The following is a 19,102-nucleotide window of genomic DNA, read 5'->3' on the forward strand; positions in this document are numbered from 1 at the left end:
AGCTTTTGCAACAGGTTACCAGTACTTAATTTACCTGTTCAACAGGTTAATGATATGATCCAACAGGTTAAAGGTGTTTTATTTTATTTATTTGATTGATGTTCAGTACCATACTCAAGGCTTTTTAATGGCAGTCAGGTTTATGGGTGGAGGAAACCAGATTACCCTGAGTGACCCGCAGCCCTTGGCTAGGTACCTGGCGAACCTGGTGACTTAAAGCTGCAGCCCTTGGCTATGTACATGGCAACCCTGGTGACATAAAGCTGCAGCCCTTTGCTAGGTGCCTGGCATTCCTGGTGACTTAAAGCTGCAGCGCTTTGCCTAGGTACCTGGCAATCCTGGTGATATAAAGCCTGCAGCCCTTGGCTAGGTGCCTGGCAATCCTGGTGACTTAAAGCTGCAGCCTTTGGCTATGTACCTGGCAATCCTGATGACATAAAGCCTGCAGCCCTTGGCTAGGTGCCTGGCAATCCTGGTGACATAAAGCCTGCAGCCCTTGGCTAGGTGCCTGGCAATCCTGGTGACTTAAAGCTGCAGCCCTTGGCTAGGTACCTGGTAAACCTGGTGACATAAAGCCCGCAGCGCTTGGTTAGGTACCTGGTAAACCTGGCAAATTAAAGCTGCAGCCCTTGGCTAGGTACCTGGCACCTGGTGAAGCCCTTGAGAGCTAGATTCAAGCACGTAACATCATTGATCAACGGGCTGATAGTTTAAAGCCAGCGCTTTAACGGTCTGAGCAAGCAAAGGGTACCTATGTGTTATACATCGTAGTCAAATATACAGTCATAAATGGGAAGGTCTGCAAGTAACCTGTGAATGGTCGTGGGTTTCCCTTGGGCTCTGCCCAGTTTCCTCCCACCAAAATCCTGGCCGCCATCGTAGAAGTGAAATGTTCTTGAGTATGGCTTAAAACACCAATCAAATAAATAAATAAATAAATCAAATATATTTCACTTCCATGGTGATAGTCAAGTTTACAGGTGGAGGAAACTAGACTAAGGTATATTCCAATATACACTACAGACACAGCTGGATCAGCCAGAGCAGGATATAAACTTGGTCAATAGTTTATAGGGCCTGATACAGTACACAAAGGATATCCAGTGTGATATATGAACACCCACACACATAAGTAAAGCAGAAAATGTTCCATTCCACATTTTCAAAGATTGTCAAAGGCAATCATTGTTTATTCCATGCAATGACGGTCTCTAGTACTATGGAAACTCCATCTTGGTCAAGTTGTAATAAATGAAAACAAACAAAATCTGATCAACTTTTTGGAAGTGTTTTTATATAAAAATAATTAGTACATATACAAGATTACTTTTGAGAACCTATATATATACATACATGTACATGCAAGTAGAAAACATTAATTTGCTTAATTTCTTTTAAATTATGCATAGATATGTAACTCATTCCACAGTTCACATTATTTTAGTGTAATTGTGAATGAAAGAGAACAAACATTACAACACAGATACAAAATAATGTTTCTGTTTAACACATACCTTTAACCACAGGACATACATTTAATACTGAAAAAGAACATTATCACAAATTTACATACTACATTGGTTTACGTACAGTTACTTCATATGAAATACAAATAAAAAAAATGAAGAGTAATGGCAGCAGAATGTTTTGAAGGTGTACCTGTTGTAACACAACTGCTTGTATTTTATTGAAGACAAAAAATGGTAAGAATACTTGTTCAATTTATTTTAACCTGTATTGCATTGCTTAGCAGATAAGTCCATTGATGAAGTTTTTCATAACTTCCGGGGCCGCCGAATCAAAGCCCACTATATCCAGCATCCCAGGGTCATTAGGGTCAGCTATTGTGAAAGCTGTGGAAGCCATCCCACAGACGATCAGTTTCGCGTCCCAAATTCCTGAGGACTGTCGATACCGACGAAGCGCTTCAGCAGGGTGAATCGTCCCACACCAGGTTTCACAGTCCGTGTACACGATAAACACGTCATACTTGCCCTTCTTCTCTTGGGCCCAGGTCATGGGCAGGGCACAGTCCGTGGCCCCCATGGGGATTTTCTGGGTCATTGTTAGCACCTGTCTCAGGGTGTGGTTAGGGTTCACATGGACTGGGGTGAGATTGTCACTAAATGCCACCACGTCACACAGCCGCTCCGTCTTTACGGTGCACATCATCATGGCAGTGGCGGCATCAGCAGCACTTATGCTGGGTGTACCCATCACAGGACAGCTCATAGACCCACTCACATCCACAGCCAGGCAATAACGCTTGTCTGTGGGCTCCACATACTTGAAGGCCTTGTAGAACGCCGCGTCAAGCGCCTTCACAACTTTCTCTGACGGAGTCCACTTGAGCCTTCCTTTCTCTCCTGAGCCCTTACTGTAGGTTTTCAACCCCACCATCACACTGAAAGGATGGATTCTGGCGTGCTTTAGGGAGACTTCATTGCTTAGCTTTTGGACTACCAGAGACTCCGCAGGACTTCCAGGGGTAATTAGGTTTATAGCGGTCATTTTCCCCAAGTTTCTTATCAAAGCAGTCATGGGCATCTTGTTAAGGAGACACTCCCATACTGCGACAGAGTTCAGCAGTTTAGTTGGCACATGTTCTCTCACAAGGTCATGTTTGCTGATCAGTTCAACAACATCTTTCTCTTCTGTGGATGATTTCGCAGCCTCAACCGCAGAGATAAACTCAAACACTTTCTTAATGCTTTCCTCGCAATCATCTGTCACGTAGAATTCTTTGGATGCAGTAAGTCCTTTGACAACATACCTGGTGACAGCTCCAATCTGAGCATCAGCAGGTTTAATGTGGGCTAACCTCAGTACATCCAGGTGTGTCCAGTCTTTACGATTTCGATATTTGGTGACATGCATGGCCAGTTTCATTGGATTACTTTGGAACTGATTGTACCATTTACAGACAGCCCTTCTGTGAGCTCTACCCCAGCCTGTGCCACAGCTCAGAAGTTCACAGTATTCAATAAACTCAAACAAGTGAGTAGGAATTCTACAGACATCATTTAGCACTTCATAAGCTGTCTTCTGAGTAGGCAGATCCTTGGAGCGAGCACAAAGGGCTAAGGCAAATAGGATGGGACTTTGTTTTGCAGTTCTGCCCTCCACACTAAATGTCCTTATTTCGTTGACAACCTCTTTCCCTTTTCCATCTGCAATTAACCTCTCAATGCAGGCAGCATTTTCCTGGGTGAGCGTTTTTTCTTTGACGTAGTATGTACCACCTTCTGAGCCCAAACACAGAAATCTTCTCACCCTGCCCATTGGGGTGACCGTCCAGCCGTACCCGCCGGCGTTATTCATGACTTGATCAACTGAGATGGGCTGACCCTGGGAAATAGTGGACTTGTCGCTGACTGAAGCATCCACCATGCTGTACATTACACGTGTTAGATCCTCCATGATTTATCTCTCTTGCCAATCTTATTATCTTATAAAACTATATGCTACGTCCAAATTCAGAATGTTAATTCTGTTAATTAATTTGTTTAGGCCTTTATATACTTCCATGCACCAATCTCCGATGTCAGAATTCTAGGATTATTGTCTAACTACTTATTAGACAGATCTTCGCATGAAGACGGTTTAAACAGCACAGCTGTCTAAATTTCTCACTTCCGCGATGAATTTCACCACTCATACCTTCCTGTTCGCAGTCCGCACCTCATCTGCAATGCTCTGCCAGGTTATGCCAACAAACCCAGCAAACCCACGTGGTCTGTCAAGTCATCGAGCCAATCAAAAGTCTTCATCTAAAGCTGATGTCATATCGTAGTGGCTTCTCCACACGCTGGGACATAACATACCAATACCAAAATTAGACTTAATTTACAGAGCATAAACATTCCCCACCGAATTACGGAGACCAAGACATACGGCAACACAGCGTTGAGTTAGATATTTCACAACAGATAGGAAACAAACGTCAACGTATAGGAAACGCACAGGCAGGAACATTTTGTTGAGTCAACGAATTTATTTATAGCCTTTCATCCACGAATATTTTAGGCATAATTGTACAATATCAAAATATGACAGCGACTGAGATGTGAAATTAATACACGTACAACATTTATTCTCGGTAATTTTTTAACAGGAAATTCTTGGTTAAAATGGGTTTGGTTTTTCCACGCTTGCAACTAAACTGAAGTGAATCTTATCATACAATCTAATCTGCAGCATTTCCTAAACAGATTTATGTAACCTACACGGTACTTGTAGAGCTGAGCAAGCTGAATATGTATCAAAATAAAAGAACTTATCCCATCTCAGCTGGGTATAAAGGTACTCTGATAATAACAGTAGGGACTCTTCTGTGTTTAGAGGCGATAAACGGTTCCCCATCAGAAGATCGCCAGCATGGCACAAGAAGTGAATATCGCTGGACTTTATGCGGATTTGAACCGTTTTGGACAAAGTCAGGAGTATGAAAGAGCTGTCAAGGTTGCGAACAAAAGTATGTTCTCTTTGAAAAGATGTGTTGACCTGCATTGGTTTCAAAAGTTACTTTGTTATGATTACATGATCATCAGACTGGATTATAACAACAAGAACAACACCATAGCCAGTTGATGTGAAACAACTGATAAATTAGCGACGATTAATTTAAAATTATGGATTTTTTGTAGAAACTATAGGGTAGCCAGCCTAGCTTGACCTTTGAAATATGATATTTATTTACGGATGTGAACAGTAGGGTGATACCTGTATTTATTGTTGACCCCCATATTAGTTTTAACCGTCGCTGTAAGTTCAAGTCTATCTCATGCTGGTTTCCCCTCCGTCCGTAAGTGGGAAGGTCTGCCAGCAACCTGCGGATGGTTGTGTGTTTCCCCAGAGCTCTGCCCGGTTTCCTCCCAACATAATGCTGGTCGCCGTCATATAAGTGAAATATTCTTGAGTACGGCGCAAAAAACAAATAATAAATAAATATTAGTTGTAATAAATTAAGCATTGAACTAATTAGCTGAGTGGGTATTTCAGCAGTGAGTCCCACAGGCTCATACAGATATGGACAAGACAGGGTGGGGGTTCTAGGAAACTAACACAGTTAAAACATGTTAGTTTGTGTGCGCACACACCCTGTCTCATTCATATCTGCTTACTTAAGCAATAAATAGTTTCGAGGGCCCCAGCTGGGTTCCTGTTAAGGAGCAGGAGTTCCCACCCTAAAGCCCAGGCTTGGTCAAGTAGACTTCCACGCAGACAATTTCACTTAACAAAAATGGCTCGAACCCCACCCCGCTTCGGGACCTGTAGATCCAGGATCAATCCTTGATTGAGTCACACCTAAGACTTTAATAGAGGAAGTTGTAACTTCCTCGTGTGGCGTTCAGCATGAAGGGGATAGTGCAGCGACTGGTAGACCCGTATCAGTATAATGGCTCGGGCGAGTCGGCTTACTTGCCTTCGGTAAGTCGTCTCAGTGAAGCAGCACTAAATAAAAGAGCGGTGGAAATCCGTCCTGCAACAAGGAGGCACATTACACGTACATGCACCATAAGGATTCCTTCGTCGTCATATGACTGAAAAATTGTTGAGTACGACGTTAAACCCCAAGCACTCACTCTCTCACTCAAACCCTACCTTATCTTTGCTATTCACTGATTCCCTGAAAGGCCCGAAATGTAATATGTCAAAGCCAGCATTGGTAAGCCATCTTTCGACAGTAAACCAGCCGTTTGAACTTTCGAATCGGACTACTCAAATTAATGTCTGCCATGTTTGGAATTGTTTTTTTTTTCAACTTTGGGCAAGGGTATGGACGGTGAAAAAATGGGTCCTACCCAACATTCTCTTTAAGAATAACATGCCCTGCAAACAGAATGTTGGGTGGGATAAAACTTTTTTCTATGAAAACCATTACACACAGAAAAGTATATTTTATTGTGAATATACTTGTCATTGGCTTCCTGTCCGGCCTTTATACATGTGAAGGTCTTCCAGCAACCTACAGATATTCATGGGTTCACCCCGAGCTGTGCCTGGTTTCCTCACACTGTATTGCTGGCAGCTGTTATATAAGTGAAATATTTTCTAGTACGGTGTAAAACACCAAACAAATAAATAAATAAATGCTTGTCACTGTGTGGCAGTTAAATTCTTATCATTGAATTTTCATGAATGTACTTTATGGTAAATCAGAATAACTCATGCTTAGTTCCTAGAGAAAATTATGCTTTTTTTCAGTTTTGCAAGAAAATGCAGAAGAAAAACTCGCTTTTCACTGCAAGGTTGTGTGTCAGATACAGCTCGGAAGATTTGATGATGCTTTAACTGCTATACACAAGCAGTCAAGCCTCTCAGGGTGGGGTACACTTTCTTCTTTCTTGTTGATAACATTCTGTTTTGTGCAGTACACTTTCATATATTTTTCTTTGTCAGTAAATGTTTATGTATATATATATATATATATATATATATATATATATATATATATATATAGCTATCATTAATACTGTTAATTTGATACACTAACAGTTGTAAAAGTTAAAAACAAGAATTCACCTTGCACTTAAAAATTGTTGTAGTGATTACTCATTCACCAAAACCTATTAAATGTCTTAAGAAAATCTTGTCAATTAAAAATACATGAACTTACTAATATAAATTTGTTTTCTTCTAATGATTATCATTTACCTTTCATATTTTCTTGTGCTGTAGAAACTTGCAGTTTGAAAAAGCCTACTGTGAGTATCGTCTCAACAGGACAAAAGAAGCCTTAGCCACTCTACGAGCTTTTTCTAACCCAGACTACAGGTGCAAAGAGCTTCTGGCGCAAGTAGTAAGTTTGCTTAAATACTCATGATTTGATTAATGTAAAGCACTTTCAAATTTATGCAAACAATTAGTTTGGAAATGAGACATAAAATGTGTTTGTGTCATGAAAAATGCAAGCTTCATAAAACTGTAAAATATTTCTCTACACCCCAAAGTTTCAGAATATTGGTTGCACAGGTGGTTAAAATGGTTGAAGGATTAGGGTAATTGACAAAATGTTTGGAGTAAATGTTAGCCAAACACCAGTGTATTTTGATCAGTTTTGTAATTTATACTTAGCTTGGTCTTTAGATGATTTCTTGATTTTGTCTACGTGTGTATTTTGCAGAACTGTATTGTTATTTAAGCTGACGTTTGTAGGAAAACATTGTTACCTTTGCTAAACGTTATATATGTTATTTAATATCCTTCCAGCAGTATGTACATTGTGACAGTTTTGTCTCCCTTTAAAGGGGTGAAGTGTATTTGTGGTTTACCCATCAAGGAGGTCATTTTTTATGTTGTAGCTTTACAGACTTGAGCAGTATAATGAATGCTTTCAACTTTATAAGGAGCTCATCAAAAACTCAGAGGTAAGCATTACCTATTATGTTTAGTGGCGACACGCATCTCTGTAAGTTGTTCTGCCTGATGGTGGATAGTTAGTTTGGTCAGTTTGTTGGTCAGACGGGACATCGTACCATTTAACAGGAACGATTCATTTGGCGTGGGATCGGAGTCTTAAGTAACAAAGATGCACATTTCAGTCAGTGAAGAACAGTGTAAAAATGACACCAGGATTTAGTACCTTATGTGATATTATGAAAATAAAAGGAGATACAGGGGAAAGAGTGAAAAATATGTTCTCCTTTTTTGGAATTATATATGAAATGGTAACTGTATATGAAAGAAGTCATTATTTTGTCTTTGTTTTAAAGGATGACTTTGATGAGGAAAGGGAGACTAATCTGGCAGCAGTCGTGGCATCCCTTCAACTCTGGCAAGATGAAGATGTCGTAAGAATATAAACAGCTTTATCTGCTGACAAACTCATGTATAACTATGGAAGAGTATCGAAAACTCTGAAGTATAGGTTTTATTGGTAGCCTTTGAAAAATGGTTTATTTTGATATGTCCTTGAAAGTATTTTTTTAATTGTAAAATATTATATTGCATTGTGTTCTGAATGGACCAATAAAAAAAGCTACCAGAATGCTATTCATATGAAAGTTTGTACTTGAAATGAATATTCTTTGAAAGGTCAAGAAAGCATGTGGTGTCCTTGAAAAGGTTATTTCATGGGTGGGAATGCTGCTTTTTTATGGGTTTAACTGTACTACAGTGGCTGAAGTTTTCTGTGTATATGAAGCATACTTCAGAGCTCTGAATGTTGTGTACAGGTTAATCTGTTGTCATACGTGCACAGAGGTAAGCTTCTGAACATTCCCATCGATGGAGTTTGAGCTCTGAATGTTCAGGGAAATGAGGAAAGTTGTGTTCTTCTCTGTAGGAGGATCCTGGTATTGAAGAAAAATCCTATGAGCTGTGTTATAACAGTGCCTGTTACCTGATAGGGAAGGGCGACATCAAAGGAGCAGAGCACAGTCTGAAAAAGGCTGAAAGTAGGTGTTGTTGATGCTGTAAATTTCCAAGGTTTTTAAAGGATGTAATCTATTAAAGCTTTGATTAAAGTTTATCTTGGTAGAAGTGTTTCGTTGGCAGAATTCACTTCTGAAGTTTTATTGTTAGCCTGCCAATATAGCCAATGTGAATCTCACGGCATAACTAAGTGTTAAATTTGAATAAGGATGACAAGATGATGAGTTGCAAAAGTGATCTTTTTGCTGGTGTTTTGGATAGGTTGGTTTGAATACAGTGGTCTCGTGCAGCTTTATGTCAGATGCCAGGTTCTGTGATTTAGAGAGGTATGGTGGTCTCTCCTTCACCCTGACATCTAACTGCTTTAGGACACACGCACTGCTCACTACCTCAGTGAAATCTTTTGGGTCCAGTGTAACATAAGATCAAATAAATAAAGAAAAATATAAATTAGTTCATGAGCACGATACTTTCAATAGATATATTTTTGAGATGCCATTGCAGATTGTACACTTGTACATTTGTTATTTGTTTTCAGTTTTATGTCGTAAAAGTTTTGAAGATGACCCTGATGCTACTGAAGAAGATGTGCTGGCAGAGCTTGGAATAATTCGGTATGACATTGGATTGAAATTTCAGCTATATCTTGTAATCCTCCATAACTGCTTTACCTGAAAAAAAAAACACATAAAAGTTATGTTGCGAAACAGTGGTGACTTGTGATGAAGTTTGCTGTGCAAAAAGTGTAGTGAAATTAATTTTCCGGTTTGAAAAAAAGGTGACTAAAGTGTTTAGAAATGTGTTTGTTCAGTTTTGGTTGCTGAGCAGAGGTAGTGTGTACAGTGGGATTTGTGTGTTTGGCAGTGTTCAACTAGCTTATGTCAAACAACTCCAGAGGAAGGAAGAGGAGGCACTGCAGATATACAACCAAGTCCTCAAACAAAAGTAAGTCCGCTCTCTTGACTTCTAAGCGTTAAAATCAGCTAATGAGAGTGCAACATTGATATGGGAAGATGTGCTTGGATTATTTTTAAACAAAAAACTTCGGTGCAGGTGGCAGATTCCTTTTAGTTAATAAATGACTAGGACTAATGACTAGGAAAACTGTTGTGTTAACACAGTGATACAGGAACTTTCCACTAATATGACCAGTGTGATATCATGCCTAACTCTTCTCCAGTCGTATGTGGGAAGGTCTGTCAGAAACCTGTGGATGGTCGGGTCTTTCTCCAGTCTCTACCCAGATCCCTCTCACCATAATGCGTCCGCCGTCGTATAAGTGAAATATTCTGGAGTACAGTGTAAAACACTAATCAAATAAATAAGTAAATAAATATATAGAAAACTGTAGAGGTAGTTGATCTAAAATAATGTTAAATGAATCTTCCTGTCTACTTTTGATTTATGATGTATGAAGCTAAGTTTATTGTACATTTGTGAAGAAATACATCTTATTTTTTGTACATTACAGACCCACAGATGTAGGCCTTGTGGCAGTTGCATCTAATAATGTGGTTACTATCAACAAGGTGAGCTCTTTGTCTTAGTGTACTATGTTTTGTTGAAACAAGACATTTAAAACGACTAATATACTTATAGATATCAATAGATTACACTTATTTCATCTCCTGGATGTCAGTTTATTAGGGGTCCATGCTAGTATCCTAGCGAAAATCCTCGTTGAAATCGTTCAGATTATTATTATTATTAATAGTCAGCTTGTAAAATTGCAATATCTCAAAAACTGGTAAAGGTGGAAAAAGCATACTTTGGAGTCGTAATGAGAAATATATGGAGCAACTTTTGACGTTTTGTGCTGTTTTACCTGTCACGTGATTAAGCGGCCATTTTGAATTTTATTGATACGTTAAAAAAATCTTCTTCTCCAAAACGGCTAGACCTATGGAGATAAACTACTTGTTATAGTTTCTAGGTGGATCGCCCCACCCGTACGGTAATTTTTTTTTAGTTCTGTATGCAAATAAGACCAAAGATCATAGCTCAAAAGTAGGTCAGTTTTTAAATCTGCTTAAATTCATTACATAAACACACTATCTGCTGCCCCCTTGATGTCAGGATTATAAATCTGCAAGAATTATTTTTGTATTTTGTGTTGTTTTCATGTTATGACCAAAAAACCAACAAAAATTTGACAAACCCGTCCTGTGGAAATAACATGAGAGCTTTGTGCTAGACTGCATGAAACCATTCACTGCAGTTTACCATGGGAATGGGCATCTGCTCTGTAACAATGTATTCTTTCTGTCTTTTGTCCTTGGCTATAAGTAGAAGATCAAAGCTGCCTAATCTCTATGCTTGTCTTCATTACTTAGCCAATTGTAAATGATGCCTGGCAGTCTAGGGTTCTAATCCAGTACATTCCTTTCCATTTTGCGTTTTCTTCCCGTTGTGATGAAATCTTTAGATGCCAGGCTACCAGAAGTGGTAAAAGACTAGAAGCATGAACCCAGGCAATGCTGTTGGATGACAACTTAAATTTGTATTGTCTTTATATTTGATACACACAGCTGTCATATTTATGGAATTATATTTGTCAGTTAACATGATTTTTAATTGAATGGATATTTTAACATTAAAATTTTATCGGAAGAATATGTTGTTTTTGAAGAAGAAATATTTTTATTGAAGTGCTGCTACACAGCTGTGTACATCTTTTTTTAGGATCAAAACATGTTTGACTCTAAGAAGAAGATCAAAGTCGCAACCTCATCAGGTCTTCACCAGAAGCTGTCTGCTGAGCAGAGGAAGAGCATTGCCATGAACCAGTGTCTGCTGCATATGTACACAAACCAGGGTGATCAGTGCAAACGACTGGCAACAAGCCTACAGAATCAGTACCCTGAGTCGGAGACACCACTGCTCATACAGGTGGCACAGTTTGTCAGGGACAAGCAGATTCCCAAGGCCATCCAACTTCTCCAGGTGAGTCCGAGACACCACTGCTCATACAGGTGGCACAGTTTGTCAGGGACAAGCAGATTCCCAAGGCCGTCCAACTTCTCCAGGTGAGTCCGAGACACCACTGCTCATACAGGTGGCACAGTTTGTCATGGACAAGCAGATTCCCAAGGCCGTCCAACTTCTCCAGGTGAGTCTGAGACACCACTGCTCATACAGGTGGCACAGTTTGTCAGGGACAAGCAGATTCCCAAGGCCATCCAACTTCTCCAGGTGAGTCCGAGACACCACTGCTCATACAGGTGGCACAGTTTGTCAGGGACAAGTAGATTCCCAAGGCCGTCCAACTTCTCCAGGTGAGTTCGAGGCACCACTGCTCATACAGGTGGCACAGTTTGTCAGGGACAAGCAGATTCCCAAGGCCATCCAACTTCTCAGGGACAAGCAGATTCCCAAGGCCATCCAACTTCTCCAGGTGAGTCCGAGACACCACTGCTCATACAGGTGGCACAGTTTGTCTTGGACAAGCAGATTCCCAAGGCCGTCCAACTTCTCAAGGTGAGTCTGAGACACCACTGCTCATACAGGTGGCACAGTTTGTCAGGGACAAGCAGATTCCCAAGGCCGTCCAACTTCTCCAGGTGAGTCCGAGACACCACTGCACATACAGGTGGCACAGTTTGTCTTGGACAAGCAGATTCCCAAGGCCATCCAACTTCTCCAGGTGAGTCCGAGACACCACTGCTCATACAGGTGGCACAGTTTGTCAGGGACAAGCAGATTCCCAAGGCCATCCAACTTCTCCGGGTGAGTCCGAGACACCATTGCTCATACAGGTGGCACAGTTTGTCAGGGACAAGCAGATTCCCAAGGCCGTCCAACTTCTCCAGGTGAGTCCGAGACACCACTGCTCATACAGGTGGCACAGTTTGTCAGGGACAAGCAGATTCCCAAGGCCGTCCAACTTCTCCAGGTGAGTCTGATACTCTACTGCTCATACAGGTGGCACAGTTTGTCAGGGACAAGCAGATTCCCAAGGCCATCCAACTTCTCCAGGTGGGTCTGATACTCTACTGCTCATACAGGTGGCACAGTTTGTCATGAACAAGCAGATTCTTAAGGCCACCCAATTTCTCCAGTTCAGTCTGAGACCCACTCCTCATACAGGTGGCACAGTTTGTCAAAGACAAGCAGATTCCAGGTGAGTGTGAGACATCATAGCTTTTATAGATGACACAGTTTGTCAGAGACTAGCTCATTGTTGGGGGATAGCACCTGTAGGTCTGGTTGGTGTCAGTAGACGTTTACAGGGTGGGATGTCATGTCTGATGTCTCTTGCATGGCAGGATCTATGAATATGTTCTTGTTGAGACAAGAATGATATCAGGAGATCCTATCTTGACACAGTGAGCTCATGCCGACTTTCTCTATGGCCTTAAGTGGGAAGATCTACCAGCAAACTGCATATGCTTTTCCGCCGGGCTCTGCCTGATTTCCTCCGACCATGCCTCTTGTTGTCGTATAAGTGAAATATTCTTGTGTATGGCATAAAAAGCCAATAAAATAAATAAATAAATATCAAGCCATGACTGAAATGCATGTATTTTTGAAAGCAGTGTTAACCAACAAACAAGGCATTCTGTACCATTGCTTTGTCAAACCTGAGTTTTGAGGATATATTTAAGTTTGACAAATACAATAGGTTGTCTCAGCACAGGATGGTTTACATTTTTTTTATATGTCACACTCTTACTAAAATTCTCTCATGTTAATTTGCCTTTATTTTAAGTATGTTTGTGCAATGCCATTCCTGCTTTTCTACACCTATCAGCTGTCATCACGGTGAAATATTTTGGGGTTACACCATAAATAATAAGATACATGAAGTATAAACAAAAAGTGATAAAGAGATGCCAATCAGTGTTCTTTTATTTGTTTCTGACAGGGTAAAAGCAGCTCTGGTACTGACATCACAGCAAAGTTAACCATGGCTCAGCTGTGCCTGGCCCAGGGGAGTGTGTCAAAGGCTTGTGACGCACTTAGATCCCTGGGGGACCTCTCATATAAACCTGGGGTGGTGAGTAATTCTTCCACTAAGGTGGAAATTTGAAATTTTGGCTACCTGTCCAAAGTTTCTCTGCCTGTGCACATCTATTAACACATCGGTCTATGGAATTCAAATCACGCTCCATTCAAACAAATACAAAGTGCATATTTAAGTTATATGTTCTAATACAGCTTTTGAATGCTTGATTTTGGCCCAAAAATATTATGGTAATCCTATGAGTAGTATCGCAAATAATAGCTTTTGTTTGACCTTTGGGCATTTCCACATGGAAATATGTCACTGAAGGCTATTGTGGTATGTGTGTTTGTGTGCAGGTGTCAGCACTGGTCACGTTGTACAGGAGTCAGGAGGACCATCAGGCAGCTCTGGATGTCCTCACAGGTGCCCTGAACTGGTACAGGAAGAACGCCCCCGAGTCCCCAGAGTTCTGGTCACTCATGCGGGCCACCTCCAACCTCTACCTGAAGAACGGCAATGCCAAGCAGGCCGCACAGCTCCTGGAGGAGATCAGGAAGTAAGGCTTTCAGATTTAACTATTCTGCTAAGTGGAATGTGTTTTGTGATGTGTTGTACATTGTATGATGTAAAAGAAACTTTAGACAAGTGTGTTTATAATTAGGTGTTAATGAAAAGGTTTAATCTGATATTTCAGAACAAAACCTAAAGATCCTCGTATCCTGGCTCAGCTGATAACGGCCTACGCTCAGTTTGACTCCAAAAGGTCACAGGAAGTGAGCAGGGATTTACCATCAGTAGAGGAAATAGCTTCCAGTGTTGATGTGGAGTCTCTGGAAGCTTCATTTAACATCCTAGGCCCGAAGTACATGAAGAAGCTGCAGAAAGCAGAAGGGGGTCAGGCATCTCCAGGGGGACCGTAAGTGGATGACAGTTACATTTACCTGCATTAACAAAATATTCTAAAGGTAGTGTGGTGTGAAATGTAAAGGTCAAATGTAACATTAACACAACCCACAGATCTGACTGCTGTTACACAAGTGAAAAATTCTTCGTCATTGTTACACTAGAGCAACGTATACACCCGGCTACTGCTATAGAAATGAAAAATTCTTCATCAGTGTAACATTAGAACAACTCATATACCCAACTTCTGCTAGAGAAGAGAAATATTATTTATCACTGGATTTAATACCAGTCGAATAAATTACTAAATTATGAACAAGATGTTAACAAAAGTTCATATTTATCATCAGTATATTTCATGAAAGGTTGATTTTATTTAGGTCTGGGGATATGCTGATTCAAAAGAAGAAGAAAAAGAAGAGGAAGAAAGGTATTGCTTCTGCGAACACTGCAAGAGTAACAACTTTTATATATATATCTTTCCATGGGGATATATATTGATGTACATGGACTAGTGTATGTCATCGGGAGCCTGTGGGCAGCAGGTTCTTGGTGTATGTGATCAGGAACCTGTGGACAGCAGGTTTTTGGTGTATGTCATCAGGAGCCTGTGGGCAGCAGGTTCTTGGTGTATGCCATCAGGAGCCTGTGGACAGCAGGTTCTTGGGGTATGTCATCAGGAGCCTGTGGACAGCAGGTTTTTGGGGTATGTCATCAGGAGCCTGTGGCCAGCAGGTTCTTGGGGTATGTCATCAGGAGCCTGTGGGCAGCAGGTTCTTGGCGTATGTCATCGGGAGCCTGTGGACAGCAGGTTGTTGGTGTATGTCATCAGGAGCCTGTGGCCAGCAGGTTCTTGGGGTATGTCATCAGGAGCCTGTGGGCAGCAGGTTCTTGGTGTATGTCATCGGGAGCCTGTGGACAGCAGGTTGTTGGTGTATGTCATCGGGAGCCCTGTGGACAGCAGGTTCTTGGTGTATGTCATCAGGAGCCTGTGGACAGCAGGTTCGTGGTGTATGTCATCAGGAGTCTTGAGGACAGGTTCTTGGTGTATGTCATCAGGAGCCTGTGGACAGCAGGTTCTTGGGGTATGTCATCAGGAGCCTGTTGACAACACGTTCTTGGAGTATGTCATCAGGAGCCTGTGGACAGCAGGTTCTTGGTGTATGTCATCGAGAGCCTGTGGACAACAGGTTCTTGTCAGAAATTAAGGATTTCTAAGTATTGTTATTTTGGGAATAGTTATCTTAGGGGCATTGCCTGTTTTTCATGAACATATTGTCGTGTGTCTTTTTGCAGTTGCGCTATTTTTGTTGTGCACCCAGTGAACACAATTTCTTGTCCCATACTTTAACCTTGTTTCTTTGATTACAGGTAAACTGCCAAAGGACATGGATTCTGCCATTGACCCAGAGAGGTGGCTTCCCAAAAGAGAGCGTTCATATTACCGGGGCAAGCGAAAGGACAAGAGGAAGGATATAGGTAAACTAACGAGCTATTATTGAATAACTTAATGCTCTTCAATTTGTAGGGTAAGGCAGAAGAGAGATAGTGTTCTCTTGACGTGTTTTGTTGTAATGAAGTCTTTTGGCTGTAAATCTGCTTGAATTGTAGGATTCTCACCTGAATTCATTATGATCTGTATTTGCAGGTAAAGGTACACAAGGTGCTTCTCCAGCAGTAGACAGGTAAGACTTATCATAAGAAGTTTGGAGTCATGTATTTGAATGCACTTTTTTAAATACAATTTTCAACCTTGAAATACTAAGTAAACACAGTAAATGTTTATTTCACTTATAAAAATGAGTAAAATAGTTGTGACTTTTGCCAACAGTGTATGTACATGTAGCAATAATTTTGTCGATATGTAAATACATGTTGCTTTTGCCATACATTGATCATTCCCAAATGTGATGGTAAATCATGTTGGGAGTAACTTTTGATACATTCTAACAAATCATAGCATTTAATTGAGATCTTTTTTCCATTTCCCATAGTGACCCCAGTAAAACTTCCTCAAACCCAGGGAGTGAAGCCAGTTCTCCACGCCCCGGTGCAGTAGGCCCCTCCCCCCAGTCGGCACCTGGGCCGCGCCAGCAAAAGCCGCAGGCTGCTCAGAAAAAGAAGAAAAAGAAGGGTGGTAAAGGGTGGTAGTAGGGACAGATACTCTGGAGATCAGTTTGGGCTGTGAATGGCTTTCTCCATAATGTTCAACAAGCATAGTCCATAATTCATTTTGTCAGGACTTTTGTTAAACAAATGACCATGTTCCAGTCATAAGGGAGCAAGGTGATATGATCAAAGAGAAAAAAAATGATCAGAATACATAAAAAATGAAAGTGTGCCCTGATGCTTCTTTGGCCTTGACAGTACTGTACATCAGCTATTGACATTAACACGTACCCAATGCAAAATGTTCTTTGTGAACCCGCAGAATCAGGTGTTAATGAAGTATGATTCATTCATCTGATGATCACATATGAATCAGGTGTGTAATTGTTACAAAATTCAGACAGGTACTCACAATAGCAAAATGTAACAGTTATTTTGTGACAATTTGTTACCTTTACTTATTGATCTTTAATAGCCTGGGCAATAAATCGAAGCAAAGCATGTCATCTTAGTTATTAAGGAAATTACAGTACAAAAATGGTCCACACATTAGTGGAATGTAACATAAGAATAATATGTATCAGGATTTCTACAGGGCTAAGAACGGACTTTTGACGCTAGTAGATTTCCATGAATGTACAAGAGTTCAAAGGTTACCGCATACCTTGCTGGTCAGGTAGTTACTCTAATTGTTTAATGGTGCTGTGACATTAAATCTGCCTTCCTGGGCTACTGATACAGCTTACTGAACAAGGTTTGTGCCGTTAAAGCCCAGTAAGAAGATTATGTCCTTCAATGTGTCGTTGGTTATATGCTTCACCATGTGTATGTTAGTCAGCCGGCCTTAATAAAGTATCATGTTCTAAGTCAGGAGAATGTTACAGTGTGCAGTCAGTATGTGTTACTAACCCAGTAGGGTATTATCAACCAGCAGAACGTGTTATCAACTGGTCATACTCAGTACAGTGGGAGCGGGTCATGGCAAAATGCAGATTCCAACTAAGCCTTGAGCAGGGAATTTCCAAATATTACCTCTCTCACTGTTTGTGAGGCCTTGGTGACAATAAACAGTGGACATGCAAATGTTGAAGACTCCTTTGTCTTCCATGAGAATGGCGTGCACATCTGTATATCACAGGTAAAGGTGTTTGCCAGTAACTTGCCAAAGGTCATTGATTTAGCAAGGTTTCCTTCACCCAAGTAACAAGCAGATAAATAAATACAGACTAAGAAGGGTGTGTTGCCACCTTGTAAAATGTGCTATCACATTGTAAAATGCGTTAAAGTCAGAATCCTAATTCATCAACCTTTTCGAATGGGTTGATCGGTTTTAGGGCTGCAGAAAGAGTATATCACCTGTTCACACAGAATGATATATGTACTCTCAGAATTTGTCCGATTAACCAAAATCAAAGTGATTGAAGAATTAAAAGAGAGTGTGTTGTCAGCAAGTAGGGTGTATTATCATCACTGGATGTAACCAGCAAGTAGAATGTATTATCAGTCACAGGATGTAACCAGCAGGTAGAAAGTATTATCAGTCAGAGGATGTAACCAGCAAGTAGAAAGTATTAACAGTCAGAGGATGTAACCAGCAAGTAGAAAGTATTATCAGTCACAGGATGTAACCAGCAGGTAGAAAGTATTATCAGTCAGAGGATGTAACCAGCAAGTAGAAAGTATTATCAGTCAGGGGATGTAACCAGCAGGTAGAAAGTATTATCAGTCAACGGATGTAACCAGCAGGTAGAAAGTATTATCAGTCAATGGATGTAACCAGGAAGTAGACAGTATTATCAGTCAAAGGATGTAACCAGGGAGTAGAAAGTATTAACAGTCAGAGGATGTAACCAGCAGGTAGAAAGTATGTCAGGGGATGTAACCAGGGAGTAGAAAGTATTAACAGTCAGAGGATGTAACCAGCAGGTAGAAAGTATTATCAGTCAGGGGATGTAACCAGGAAGTAGAAAGTATTAACAGTCAGGGGATGTAACCAGCAAGTATAAAGTATTAACAGTCAGGGGATGTAACCAGGAAGTAGAAAGTATTATCAGTCAGGGGATGTAACCAGGAAGTAGAAAGTATTATCAGTCAGGGGATGTAACCAGGAAGTAGAAAGTATTATCAGTCAGAAGATGTAATCAGTAAGTAAATGTATTATTTGTCAGAGGATGAAATCAGCATTTTAGGTGTGCTGTCAGCCAATATAATATGTGCTATCCCAGGGGCCATTCAGGCTACTTGTGAAGTTCAGTGGTTCTCTAGTTCTTTATGGTTTTCTCATCAATGGATACTACTATGTCTGTGTGTTGAGATGAAGGGCTTCCTCCTGGCTGGGTGTGTGTTGGTACTGCACCCGTGCAGCGAGTGATCAGTTGGGAGCTGCCATGGAAGATACACATTTGTGAAGATAGTTACACCTGCATTCGTACATTCATTATATTACTGAACTATCAACTGACTTTGTTTATTGGTTGCAAATCATACAAAATGGGTTTTTTTACCCCAGTTTCATTGGACAAGTATAAACACAGTGTGGATATGGCTTCACTGTTACAAGGGAAGGCACTGATTTAATGCTTCAGAATGTTTAGGACATTTTTTTTCTTACTTCTTCGAATACAAAACAGAACTAAACCAACCACATGATACAGATTAACTTAATTAGCCACTTAATTTATTTCAGAAATGAAATTTATAAAGATACAGCTTTAAGGAGCAATCTTTGAATAGTTGTGAACAGTAGTGCTGCTGTACAATTTACTGATA

At 40.6% G+C, this 19,102-nt stretch overlaps 2 protein-coding genes across 2 annotated transcripts; one reads left to right on the forward strand and one right to left on the reverse strand.

Annotated features, from left to right (window-relative positions):
* Nucleotides 1-1,364: 1,364 nt before the first annotated feature.
* Nucleotides 1,365-3,661, reverse strand: LOC135468463 (RNA-binding protein RO60-like). Its single transcript, XM_064746740.1, has one exon. The coding sequence runs from the start codon at nt 3,418-3,420 to the stop codon at nt 1,747-1,749; it is 1,674 nt and encodes a 557-aa protein (XP_064602810.1). The 5' UTR covers nt 3,421-3,661; the 3' UTR covers nt 1,365-1,746.
* Nucleotides 3,662-4,356: 695 nt separating this feature from the next.
* LOC135467786 (signal recognition particle subunit SRP72-like) lies at nt 4,357-17,304 on the forward strand. The gene is made up of 17 exons (XM_064745631.1): nt 4,357-4,474; nt 6,208-6,325; nt 6,682-6,802; nt 7,305-7,370; nt 7,716-7,793; nt 8,288-8,399; nt 8,915-8,990; nt 9,241-9,321; nt 9,848-9,905; nt 11,059-11,319; nt 13,241-13,372; nt 13,678-13,877; nt 14,016-14,237; nt 14,605-14,654; nt 15,596-15,703; nt 15,873-15,909; nt 16,219-17,304. The coding sequence occupies exons 1-17, from the start codon at nt 4,378-4,380 to the stop codon at nt 16,373-16,375; spliced, it is 1,974 nt and encodes a 657-aa protein (XP_064601701.1). The 5' UTR covers nt 4,357-4,377; the 3' UTR covers nt 16,376-17,304.
* The last annotated feature ends 1,798 nt before the right edge of the window (nt 17,305-19,102 follow it).

The sequence above is a fragment of the Liolophura sinensis genome, chromosome 6, assembly GCF_032854445.1.
Source record: "Liolophura sinensis isolate JHLJ2023 chromosome 6, CUHK_Ljap_v2, whole genome shotgun sequence".
Lineage (NCBI taxonomy): Eukaryota > Metazoa > Mollusca > Polyplacophora > Chitonida > Chitonidae > Liolophura > Liolophura sinensis.